Source organism: Xiphophorus hellerii, chromosome 4 (genome assembly GCF_003331165.1).
Source record: "Xiphophorus hellerii strain 12219 chromosome 4, Xiphophorus_hellerii-4.1, whole genome shotgun sequence".
Taxonomy (NCBI): domain Eukaryota; kingdom Metazoa; phylum Chordata; class Actinopteri; order Cyprinodontiformes; family Poeciliidae; genus Xiphophorus; species Xiphophorus hellerii.
In genome coordinates, this window is record NC_045675.1 from 23,313,759 (window position 1) to 23,326,917 (window position 13,159).

The 13,159-nt window shown below is 37.3% G+C and overlaps 2 protein-coding genes across 4 annotated transcripts; one reads left to right on the top strand and one right to left on the bottom strand.

Annotated features, from left to right (window-relative positions):
• The first annotated feature begins 16 nt into the window (after positions 1-16).
• On the top strand, positions 17-3,305 carry pcnp (PEST proteolytic signal containing nuclear protein). 2 transcript variants are annotated; one of them, XM_032560363.1, is made up of 5 exons: positions 17-103; positions 1,311-1,540; positions 1,856-1,924; positions 2,008-2,063; positions 2,269-3,305. In XM_032560363.1, the coding sequence occupies exons 1-5, from the start codon at positions 40-42 to the stop codon at positions 2,378-2,380; spliced, it is 531 nt and encodes a 176-aa protein (XP_032416254.1). In that variant the 5' UTR covers positions 17-39; the 3' UTR covers positions 2,381-3,305. The 2 variants fall into 2 exon arrangements, with proteins under 2 accessions (XP_032416254.1, XP_032416255.1); XM_032560364.1 differs by having other exon boundaries at positions 1,314-1,540.
• Positions 2,840-11,606, bottom strand: LOC116718440 (interleukin-18 receptor accessory protein-like). Of its 2 annotated transcripts, XM_032560359.1 has the most exons (12): positions 11,296-11,606; positions 11,003-11,165; positions 10,655-10,805; positions 10,324-10,489; positions 6,944-7,015; positions 6,647-6,776; positions 6,421-6,569; positions 5,558-5,695; positions 5,224-5,325; positions 5,031-5,138; positions 4,808-4,923; positions 2,840-3,918 (listed from the first exon to the last, which is right to left on the bottom strand). In XM_032560359.1, exons 1-12 carry the CDS (start codon positions 11,381-11,383, stop codon positions 3,685-3,687), a joined length of 1,617 nt encoding a protein of 538 aa, XP_032416250.1. In that variant the 5' UTR covers positions 11,384-11,606; the 3' UTR covers positions 2,840-3,684. The 2 variants fall into 2 exon arrangements, with proteins under 2 accessions (XP_032416250.1, XP_032416251.1); XM_032560360.1 differs by lacking the exon at positions 11,296-11,606 and having other exon boundaries at positions 10,991-11,120.
• Positions 11,607-13,159: the final 1,553 nt, after the last annotated feature.

A 13,159-nucleotide genomic window follows, 5' to 3' on the forward strand; every position in this document is an offset into this window, starting at 1 on the left:
ACCATAAATCAAACAGCGCCAAATAAAGACTAGTGGCAGATGCCAGAGAAAGATATGATGGCGGATAACAGGCCTAACAGGAAAAATAGCTCCGACGACGGAGGTGATACTTGTGCTGTTTTGATGTTTAAAATCTAGTTAACATATAAAAACTGTTAAATTTTATGTGCTACCCATTTGCTTAAAAGAAGCTCGTCCTACAAATAGACGCTTTGTGAACTTACTACATGTTAGCTTTAGCTGGCTACTGCTAGCATCATTAACGCTGGAATAAGGCTACAAGTAATGTTACTTAAAGTGTGTTAATGAGGCTACAAACCATGAGCGAAGAGAATCACTCATCATTTACATGAGTTTGGGTAACAGTAGTCTTTTGTTATTTGCTAAGTTGAGCTAAGAATTTGCTAAGCTAACTTACCACAGGCAGTTTCAAGGTAAACGTCTTGATGCAAGAGGAATTGGAGACAGAATTAAATGACTTTTTGATTTAGTGATGGCTAGACTCGCAGAGAAAAGGAGCAACTGCATTCAGCTTTGAATACTGTTGGCTTTATTTTGTCATTTTTATTTGGCTCGTGTTAAATGCCAGATAAAAATGTGTCTAATTAAAATCACACAATCAGTTATTTATATGGTTTGTATCCGACTGAAACCACTATTAATTTTTGTTTTAAGGTAACCATGCATTGGTAGTAATAGTAGTATATTAAATATAATAATTAGCTTGTTTTTTTAAGAATATGCTCTGTTTATGCTGCATTATAATAGTGATATTCATGTGCATTCATGTTCACAAGTCTTGAATAGACTTTTTAATATAATTTTTCACATCTAATCATTGTTTTTCTTTTTCTCCCCCAACACATCAAAAACCATTTATCGAGTTAGGGAGAAGGGATTGAAATTTTCTACCTACACTACTTACTACGTAGTCACTACATTGTGACTACCTTGATATAAAGTAGAAAGCCTGCATGATCAGGTTTAAAGGCATTTGAAAATGTCTTTAAGAAACTAACCTTTTATTCTAGAATAATTTGACGAGCACTGTCACTGTTAAAATGGCAGCTGCAGTGACTTCAGTGTATCAATCCATGTTTTCTTCTAGTTTGTTCTGTACTAGTAAAAGTAGTAATATCCTTGGCTTCATGTGTGGTGTAAACTCTTATCAGCTACTGCCATTAACTGTGACGTTCATAAATAAGACTTGTAATCTGAATTCTAAGCAAATAAGAACTTAAATTGTAGCTTTGAACACTCCCAGATCCCACAAAGCAGTTGTTCACCTTGGCGAGTTGTCTTGCCTCAAGCAGGGCCACAGGAGGAGGAGGACAGAGTGAAAACTAAGCCTGTCTCTTGTAGCACTGGGGGAGGAGATGGGACTGCTGTCAAACGCACATCTCAGCATCTTACCCCTGAAGACGAGGACGAGTCCTCAGCAGACCAACCAGCACCATGCAAAACCTCCAAAATTGGCTTCAGCATGGGCAGTAAGATGGCGAAGAAATCGAACCCTATTTCTATCAAACTAGGAGCAACGGTAAGTGTTAAGCTTATTTTACAGAACACCATTTGTGCAGATAGTATTGTGAAAGTAGTTGCAGAACAGCCTGAAAATGAGCACACTGAGGTCTGAGCCATGAAAATGTTGAGGCCTTTGGGTTATAAAGATGAGCAGATTCTATTCCTACGTGTTTGGGTTTTGAAACAACCTAAAGTTGGTTAATTATTACAATTTTTTTTTTTTTACTTAACTCTTACTAAATATGAGGACGTCTTTAGTTATGTCACAAAACAAAGAAGTGTGGATGCTGCTTAGCTGTTTTACTTTATTTTTGTCCCTGACCTGTTCTAGAAACCCAAGGAGACAGTGCCATCACTTCCTCCAAAAAAGCTGGTGTCAGTTTTTAACGAAGATGATGATGTAAGTACCTGCTCATAAAAAAAAACGTCGTATGGAGTGGAATCGATGAAAATTAGCTGATGTTAGTTTTCTCCCTTGTATAGAGCGAACCAGAAGAAATGCCTCCAGAAGCAAAGATGAGGATGAAGAACATTGGGAGGTACAAAAGCTGCGACAGTTTTGCCCGTTTTTCTTTTAGTAAATCAGTTTTTGATTTTTTTTTTTTTTCAAAAAGAAAGAAAAAAATAAAATTTTTGTAAAAAAAAAAAAATTTTTTATGCAGTGTATGTAAACATCTGCTTTCAAATGTGTGTTAAGTTTTTTTTTTTATAACTTGACGTAAGACGATAAACTTATCTTTTCAGGGAGACCCCAACATCTGCAGGCCCTAACTCCTTCAACAAGGGCAAGCAGGGCTTCTCTGATAATCAGAAACTCTGGGAGAGGAAGATGAAGACCCAATCTGACAAGTTGTAAATCTCTGCCACAAACTTCTGTCACTAAATGACATTTTTATACTTGTTAACGTTGTGAGATCTCTACGAAGGCTCTCATTTTTGTCGCTGCAGCCTTGGTTTGTACAACTCGGCGCACAGCAGTGGAGGCTACTTTCAGTCTTCCACCTTGTGTTTACGCTTCTAACCACAGCTGGTTGATCTTAACTCGAGAGGAGAAATTGCCAGGTGTCTCTGGCTCCAGAGATGTGGAGTGGTGATGACAAAGGGAGGAGTTGGCCAGAAAATAATTTGAAATTTTTTTGCTACGTGTTGCTTTTGTTTTGTTGGCTAATTAGATGATTGGGATAGTTCTTGCTCTCATGGTGTTACCGTTCTTGTTCCCTCCATGCGCTGGTTTGGTTTAATCCTAACAAGCACGTTGCTTGTTTGATGTTGGTGTAAAAATGTACATAGTGACAATGTTTTATTTCTTAATTCACAAACTAGACGGTGGGTTAAAATATTAAGTGTAGGGGTTTTTTTTGGTTTTGTTTTCAGATTAAATTCTTTTTTGAATTTAGATCCTCACTTTTACTGCACAGCCCTTTGCTTTCACCAGCTTCCTCACCTATGAGAACACACTTTTTCTTTTTTTTTTTCATTTCTGCCTCATTCAGCCTGTCAAACATGCAGCCGAACTCCAGTTTGTCACGCTTACAGTAAATGTTTTCTGTTGTCAAATATTTAAACATTGAATTGTTACCATATACACTTTCTTGGTTGCACTTTTGTTAAAATTAGGTACTTTCCCAAACTCTTTTCCTTTTGAATTTAATATCATAACTCACCAACATGTTATGTGTCTTAAACTCTTTTCCCACTGTCCAAAATGTGTAGTTTAGATTTTTCTGCGGATTACGCAACCATTCGTTCTGACATCTCCGAATAAAATATATCAACACCTATTGCTATAGTCTTTGTTTCAATCATGTCTAGTGAATATGAATAAAAAAAATGGTCTTATTTATTTTTATTTATTTTTATTTAACAGTTCAGTTTTTATTTCTTTCCATAGTTTTAAACTGAAGAATTGATGAAAATTTGATGAGACGGACGAATTCCTGCAGATGGAAAATGATTTTTTATCCCCCCCCCCCCCCGAGCATTTTAAATTAACACTTGGTACGCCTGCATGTGCGTCACCATGGAACCGCTCTTCACACATTTCTTTGTTCAGACTCAGCTTTAGCTTTCTGATATGGTCTTTTGGTGACGCACATTTATGAAAACTAACGCATATTGAGTAGAGTGCCAGCGGGGAAACGTGTTTCCCACACCTCAGGCTTATTGCAAATGTGAAGCCAGCCTCGCTCCACCAGCTGGCATAGCTTTCTGCAAAGAGATCCAGAAGCTCCTGGTGGCCGTGGAAGGTGCGTCTGTGCTCCACTGCAGACTGGGAAGCACCTTCAAGGCTCTTTGCACCAGTTTGGGCAGTGGAGGTTCTGGCTGGATGAAGGACGCCGAAGTTCCTCTGGTCCAAATCAACAGCATCTTGAAGGCAGAGTTTTGCAGTAAGGCCTGAAGATGTGGAAGGAGATGTGAGTCACTGGGGTTAAAATGACTTGACAGTGAATCAGGATGGTAAACTGAACCATTCAGAAACTACAGAGGATTCTTTGTGCTTTGTTGTGGATTGAGCGTCTTTATTTCTTGTACCGGTGCCAGTTTCTGTTTATGTCAAAACAGCCACAAATAAAACCAAGCTGTTTTTGTATTACTCTCAGAATCAGTATAAACTGGATTTTTAACAGTTGTGGTGTTTTCTCTTTTTCCTTTAAAAGTCCACAAAGTTTTGGGGGTAAAATATTATGTAGAAAATATAGAAGAACTAGAGATTCTTGTGAATGAAAGCAGTGGGAATGGTACTGGCTTGCGTTTGTTCTTCTGGTATTTAAAAAAAAACATGCAAAAACATTTAAACCCACAAGTATGTAAATAAAAAACTTAGGTGGAATTCATTTTGAATAATTATGTGCAATCCAAAATCTCAAAGCATAATTTATCATTTGTCCCATAAAGCTGACAGATCAGAATTTGAACAAATTTGCCATTTTCAGCAAAACTTTAATAATGATGCATTGGCTGTGAGCTGTAATAAAAAAAATGCCATGTTTATTTTAGGCCTACCCACACTAAGCTGCATTCATGCAATAAATGAAATCAAAGTATTGAAAAGGAAGTTGCTCTTAACTTATTTTGTCCAGTTTCTAAATGGTACCATTCTCATAATTGATCATTTTCTATGAAAATACAGAAACTGTCCTTTAAAAACATAAATTTTGACTAATTAAAATTTTTTAAATTGTGAGTTTTTTTAATTGTATTTTCCAGTTTCCACTGCAGTACACACTCAAAAAAAGCAGCGACAGCGACAGAAACCAAACCACTCTGAAATATGGCGGCCTACCTTGACTCCTGATTCCAGTACAAAAACAGAGTTGCTGCTGGCGAAATATTCAGCTGACAGGACACAGATGAGCATCCGACTTCTGTTTATAGTGAGAACCACATCGTTTGTATAAGCTGTAAAGCAAAATCAGATAATTAATTAAAACATTTGTGGAGACACACACACACACACACACACACCCCGCCCTCCACACACACACCCACACAGCTGATGCTATTACCTCCTCCTGGAAGAATGTCCCTTTCCAGCAGACAGACGCGATACCCCCACTGGTCCTCTAACACCTGTGGCAGCCACATTTCTATCGGTTCCTCACGGCTCTGCATCTCTACGTTTGATGTACGAAGGAAACAAAACTTTACTTGTTTTGTTCTCTTTTAAATCCAAACAATGATACGCATATTCGCTCCTACCTCCTGCATCACTGTAAGGCCTGGAGGAAATGGTCAAACCATTTACCGCCTCTGCTGATGGACCCGTCCACACGTATGACACAAAAACATCAAATTCCTTTTCTGTAAGGTAAAAAAAAATTAAATATTAAAATAGGAATTACATTTTTTTTTTCTACCATAAGCAACATTACTGTGTATTATCAGAAAACTGCATCTGCATTTGCTTGATAAAATAACGTGAGATTTCACAATGTCAGATCTTAGCAATGAGATCAGCCGTATCATGCGGGGTGTGTGTGTGTGTGTGTGTGCGTGTGTGTGGGCGTGGGTGTGTGTGTGTGTGTTTTCTGACCTCCATCATCTTTTCCAAACTGGAAGCGTGATCTGAAGATGAGCTGTAATTCCACCCACTTCACATGCAAGGTGATTCCCAGGCAGACTACCAGCAGAAAGCAGCCAAACGGATACCCAACCAGTGACGGCCATTTTACTGGAATGAAAGCACACACACATCTTAAAATTGGCATTACTGTGTAGCTTAATTACTACAATACACAATCAGATAAACTGACTATTTATTTTCTTATTGGCACCCCGACCAGGCAATTAATTTTTTTAGCATAATGAACAAGCATGACATATTATCGATTTTTACTAAAGGTTTTAAAATGATTAAAAAATCAACTAAGGCTGCGAAATGATTTGACCTCTTTGGGATTCAGTGAGAATGGGGAGAATTTTCTAAAAATAATGAAAAAAAAGGTTAAGTTTGGCTTAAAAAATAAGTTAAATAAAAAATTTTAATTGATTTAAAAAAAAAAAAAAAATCTTGTAATCTACTATATTAGGAAATACAATTACTACAACCTTTTGTCGAGACAAAAATTAGCAATAATATTTTTATCTTGGTACGGCTACCCGAGCAGCATTCTTCTTTATAGGTGTTGTTCGGCTGACATGATTATGTTATCTTCTCAATCAAAATCTGAGCCTCAGTAAATCTATGTGGTTTTAAGCCTTCGGTTTGGCTTCATCACACAGCTCACACCCACGCAAGTCTTAAAAACTAAACGGAATAACCAAAGCACCTCGTCATACCGATGTAGCTGACTCAGTCATCGCCTTTCATATGCAGCTGTTGGAGCAACGATGTAATTTTAAAAAAGTCAAACACCGAATTGGAAATGCCCAACAAATGGAGCACAAATGGGCTACCTTGCTTTTTTTGTTTAAGTGTAATTGTGACGCTGCTGTTTCCCATAGCGTTTCTGGTGAAGCAGGTGTACGAGTGCTTCAGGTGCTGAGGCGTCACTTCCTTTATGGTGTGTGTCTGCGTGACCTTGGTCTCTGAAAACAAGACTTCACTGGAACGTAGGAGAACGTTAACTTACTTTCTGTTTCAAAGCAAAACTGTCAGTTGAAAGTGCCATTATTTACTCACTGATGCTGCTCCGTGTCTAACAGGGTCATGTTGTCCATATCGCCGCCATAATTCATGAACCACTCTACCTTTCGAGAAATGTTTACCTCAAAATCAAAGTCTACGTCACATGTGAGGTTGTGAGGCTGACCTGAAACAGAAAACAATTTGTTTCAGATGTACAAGTGTAAAATGCTTGGTTTAACTAAGCTGGGATATTCTTAACAGTCTACATCATTTACATAAAATATCAGTGATAAAAAATAAAAAAATCTAAGATTTTGATATTAGTCCAGATAGCGGCATCATAGCACTTACCAAGCTCAACCTCCTCAGTCATGTTAGCAGCTGGATACTTAACCACAGGAGGAGAGTTTGCTTGCAAATATGCTGTGGTAACAGGAAATAAAGTTATATTTTCATTCTGCAAAACATGGGACTTCAAAGGTGCTACACTATCCAGACCCAAACTTTGCTAGAAAGTCTTACATATAAAAATGCAAAAAGAAATAACTCAACATGTTATTTTCAGCAGTCTTTTGGACTACAACAGATTTATTTTTAGTTCCCGTTCCGTTCTACGTGAGAAATAAGAGGTTAGCGGGTAATTCACCACAGTCAAGGTGAAGTCTAAGGTTTTATGTGAATAAGTCATGAAAAAATTAGGCACCTTGATTCTGTCTCCAAACAGTCCCTTATCATCAATCTTCCAGCACTATGCTGGGCAGATAGTTGGAGTTTGTGATGAAAACCTCTCTTTGATTTTCTCCAAAAATAGCCTTCTGCTTTATGGCCCCAAATCTCCACTTTGACCTTTTTTGTCTGAAGAATATTGTTGCAAAACTCCTACATTTCAGTCAGGTGAAGGTTTGCAGACCTAAATCAAGCTGCTATATTCTTGTGACCGTTTTTTTATGTTTTTGTTGTCTGCTGTTTTATCTGTTGTGGTACTAATGTGTGTTTTCGATCAGTGTATTGATGATTATGGCTAGTGGATGCATTTTAGAGGTGAAAGTACACACAGGTTGGTGACAATTACCCATTGGCATTAATAAAGTTGTCTGAACTAAACTAAATCATTTTTCTCACTGTGGAATGATTGATTTCAAATTATTTAGAAATAAACTTTTACAGATCAGTCGGCAGCAACCACTGCTATGTAAGATTATTGTTAATTTCTTCCTTAATAGTACTGAACTAAAGTGCCAGCTTTTATAGTGTTGGTCACTATAAAAGTTAATCTAGTGCATCTAATTGACAGCACCAGTCTTCCTCTTTTCCTCTTCAGTCATAAAAAATCAGTAAGAATGTCTGTAGTTGATGGTTATTGAAACAATATATTTTTTAGATGACTATAAATCCTATTTATGTGAGTTTGGTTTAACAGGAAAAAAAAAATGAGCCCAGTTTTTATGCCTCACATGTTTTCGCAGCGTTTGACAAAATGTTGTCAAACGTGTTGTGATAAAATGCTTCCGTACAACCTGCTAGTTTAAGTAAATATTTTTGATACACTTTAGAGTTGGAAACCATATTTTATGAGTCTGGAAATCCTCCATCAAACTGTAAGAGATGAAGCTCAGATTGCCGAGATTAACACAACAAAACCATTTGCAGCATGGCTTCCTGCAAAGCTCCAGATAACTTGTCTCAGAATAAAAACCAAATTAGATAATGCTTTCGAGTGGAGAATGCACACAATGAAAGTGACTGAGAAACTCAGAGGTGAAACAGTAAAGCACTGGTAAGCCACAGATATGGGAAGACTAGATTAGTTTCATTTTTCTTAAAAAAAAAAAAGATAGTCTAAAGTACTGTGAAAACAGAGCTCTGTCAAACCAGTGAACCAAGAAGGATAAATAACATCATTCTTAACAGATAGGGCTTCTTTAATACTTTTATAAATACATTAAACTCAATAAAGTAAGCAGCTAGTTTAAGCAAAAAGTGGTTTCAAATGCTACTGTGGATGGTAGCATCAAGTATTCACTTCTAAATAAACATTGCAAACTGCAGAAATGAAATAGTCACGATTAGGAAAATCAAAGTTAACAATGCGAGGGAAAATACTTACAATGGCAATATGTCATTGGGACTATTGTGTGTGTCCCTATCGAGACACACACTTACTCAGTGGCCTTGAGAACTGCCCTTTTCTTAGAGCCACAAAATGTTGTTTTTGAAATATTCATACTAGTCTGGCATGCCTCCAACCACCATGTTACTTAATCCACATTCTTCCCCTTTCTTATGGGGAAGGAAGATGAATGTCTACACCATGAATGCATTCATTCAGTCTACAAGCATGAATGCATGTAGACTGCATTCAGGCGTCTACATGCATTGAGTTGTGCACATGCAATTAATTAATTCTCTGCTGGAGCTAAAAAACACTTGAATCATTGTACATTATGAAATGTCCAGTAAGTGTGTTAAATAGTATGAATTATCTCTTCATTTATCTGTTGGTTTTTATTATTATTATTATTATTATTATTATTATTATTATTATGTAGATTTGCTGCATCTGTACTATTAACACTTTGCTATATAAAGTTGGAAAATTAAAAACACAAGACAAAGAAACCGGAAAATATTTCAAATTTTAAACGAACATGAACTTTACATTCAAGTATAACTGCAGGAAAGCATTACTTGCTGTGTGTACTCTCTGTTTAGTGGGAAAAGGAAAACCACAAAGTGTGAGTGTGAGCATGAGCGCTAACAGTGGAAAAACTGAATCTTGCATTTCTGAAACTTCCTCTCTGCCTCAGGCCTAAAAACTGACTTCACATTAATATATATATTTTTTTTACCAATACACCTGATGTTAAAAGTTTGTGAAGGTACTATTTTTTTAGATGATGTGCATTTATTCAACAAAATATGATATACACAGAATATTCAGCCTGTATATTTCATATATTTGTGACACTACACATCTACCACAGCAGAGCAAAGGCTCCAGCAACCACACCAACAGTCAACCACTTTCTGCAGAAGACGCCTCCTAGTTTCAGGGTTATCAGTGAACTAATTTATTGGTGGGGGGGGGGGGGGGGGGATAAAAACAGTTATGATGAACATGTTTGTCACTGGGTGATCTAGAAAAATAGCTGCCATATTTGGGGCTAATGCAACATATTCCCCATATAATGAAGACCCTTAACTTTATAAACTGTAAAGGTTTTTTGAAGTTTTTGCAATCCTTCGAAAATGATTCTGCACCTGCTTACAAGTGGATGCATGCATAAACTGCAATCCTTTAAATGGGGTGTTGCTTGAAAAGCTAGGAGAAGGTAGATTTTGCATATGTATGGAAGAAATATGGACATTTATGGTTAAAACACCCAGAAAATATTTCTGCTTGAAAGCATTTGCCAGCATTTGTCTATTAATTATTGAATGACATGGCAAAAATGTAAGACTTATTCGTTTTGTCTACAGATTACACACACGCTGCATTTTGCAGAAGTGTGACTCTGTGTTTTTTCAGTGCAGACTTTTGTGTGTTCGTAGAACAGGTGTGAGCAGCATGTCTGGTTTGCAGTACAGAGGAGGTGCTACGTGATAAATCAAAACTTTCAGAATTATCTTCAGACATTTGTGTGATTCACTGTGGCAGTTGTGGCGCAGCACATGCATGAAATGGCTTCAGGTTAGGTTTCTAAATTATAACAGAAATATCGAAGTCTTACGTATGACTTTAACGTGGACGGCCCTCCTGAAGATCCTCGCGACTCCTTGCTCAGTTATTCGTCTGTCACAATAAAATACACCCGTGTCCTCTTTGTAGACTGTGCAGAGGTGAAGCTCCCCGTCTTTAACACAGGAGTCTCTAGCTATAGACACAGGTCTGTTTTTCTGCAAGAAGGCATACAGGAGTGAATTTCTGTTGAGATCTAGGAGCACGTCGCCTTCACACTGGCGAAGTACCTCAGTCGTGAAAAACAATCAGAAATGGATTTTGCAAGGAAGCGGTTTTGGGTGTTGTGAAAAGTTGCTACTTTGCACTGGTATGTACTTCACCTTGTACCAAACCACACCTGTGTTGTTATAACAGGCATGTCCGGGGCAGGGGATGCTTCCACCAGCGTCAACCACCAACATCACGCTGCTCTCTTCAGGCTTAAAGCATCTCAAACTGGTTTTTGCGATGACCTGCAGAGTCGAATTTGACCTGCAACAACAGTCAAGTGGCGGGGTGGGATCAACAATATTTCAATCAAACCACTTTTAGTATGCAGAGTATTAAAACATATGTATTAAAGGAACAACATATAAGCATGAACCCGACGTTCAAGGCACTTTAGTGAATGGAGTTAAACTCTAGCGTTCAGTTAAAATAAATGTTGTTACAATGACCTCATTAGTTACCCTGTGAAGCTTCTATTTGCTCCAGCATCTTTAGCCACAAACTCTTCCCCACATGTTTTGCCTTCACCGGCATCGGCTCTCTTCACGTTGAACTTCTCAGATGGATCGCATGGCATCACAAAGACTTCCCCCTCCACAGCTTTGTAGTGATGAAACAGCTGATCTGCAGAGAGGAGCTTTGCAGCTGCATCAAACTCTTTTTGTTTCTTCGACCAAATTATTCAGTTGTTTGTAAATTCCTGCGTGCTAGCTTTGACTTTTTAGGCACTTTAATACAAAGCTGGAATGAATACCTGTCAAAATCCTCTGTTGTTTCTTCCCACAGCATCCCTTTGTGATAGTTGGAAAGAAAAAGTAAAACAGAACGATCCCGGTTCGCATGCTCCGTCTCCAAAACCACAGGCTTGTTGATTTTGTCAGTGGAAGATATTGCAGATCTTTACATCGCACTAATTCTTTTTTTTTATGACCAGCCAGAAGTGATGCTTCGGATATGTTCTTTTCTTCATCTTAAACGTTATCAACCTCTCTCTTGAGGGGTGAATCTTGTGGTGTTATTTTCAAAGGGCAAACTGCTCTCATGGTGGGTTGACGCACAGTTTCCTGTTTGCTTGTCTTTGAACTTGATTTCTATGAAATCTAACATGATCACAACTTCCTATGTAAACATAGGAGGTGGCTACTTCCACTTCATATGTTTATATGTAGGAAGTAGATGATGTTGAGATGTCTTTTTTTTTTGGTGTTGTGAAATTATCTGTTTGGCATTTTGGAGATAAGCATAAAAGCAAAAAAGGAAGAAAGAAAGCATTAATAAAAAAGGTCAGACAGAAATTAAAAACTGTATATATATATAGGTATATATATATTGAATGCAGTTTTTCTCTTGCATCAGATGCTCTTCTTTAAACCTGTAAGTTATGGTTAGCCCTGCATGACCTATTTGAAATGACTTCTCTAAACCTGACCTACATCATTCCACCGTTTCTTGTGGTCCATGCAAACACAGCACTTGATTCAAATCTGCTTTTTCATTTTTCCATCCCTGCCACATTTTGCATCTCCATACTGTGTAATTCGGAGGACAATGCAGGTATGTACTTTAAGACCATGTCACATGAGCACAGCACTAAAATTATGTGAAAGAGTTTGTTTCTATGGCTTAATTACAATCTCCTGGATTTCCATATAATGAGGAAGTTTTCTGTGATTTCTGTGCCTTTGTGTCTCCTACAATCATAAAACGCTTTTCCACTGCAAATTAGAAAAGCCTCTTCGCTTACCATTTTAATTCTGATTTTAAGACCCACCTCTTCTTCTTAGCTTTCAATCTAGTATAAGTGGTTCATTTTACTTTTGTTTTCTTTATATGTATTCTATTTTGTATTTCATATTGTATTTTCTTGTATCTACATTTTTCTTGAATTTTATTTCCACTTGTTTTTGTTCAGTACTTTCGTCAGTGCCTGCTGTATTCAAAGTTCTTGACAAAGAATGTTGTCTTGGCTACAAAGGTGATAACAGAAATAGGAATCAAGTTGGAAACCGCCAGAAAATCCCATATGCAATAAATTCAAAAATAAATCATCTTCATGGCTAAAATTGAAGTTGAATTACAAATAGAAAGAAAATTTAAAATCAGAATATTTTTCCTGCACTAACCTTGTATGCCCTCATGGTGTAATTTCAGATTTTTAAAATAGAGCAAGATATTATTTTTTTTTTTACAATTTTGAGAATGTATTTATAAATTAAGCAGTGTTGTGAAACTGCATCTAACATAGCTGACTGAATACCTTGGTGACATGTTTGGCCTGTGAATGTGAAGTCTAAAATCTGCCTCATGACCAACACCAATTTTCGGAGGACGGTAATTTATTTTATGCTAACTGTGAGTCACAAACAGCACTGGTCATTCAGAATTGGATGATTTTGTATCGGGACTAATTTAGTTTCATGTGCACATTTTTTGTGCAGAAACTTTAAACTCAGTGGAGTTGACTTGTACTATGTTCATAAAGTATTGAAGCAGAAATGGAAAAGCGAAGTAGCAAAACAGATGCTGCTCTTTACCCTGACAAGCAGCATTGTCTGAGCAGATGAGACAAGATAGTCTGAAGAAGTAGTTCACCACATCCAGTATCGGGACATGTTCTA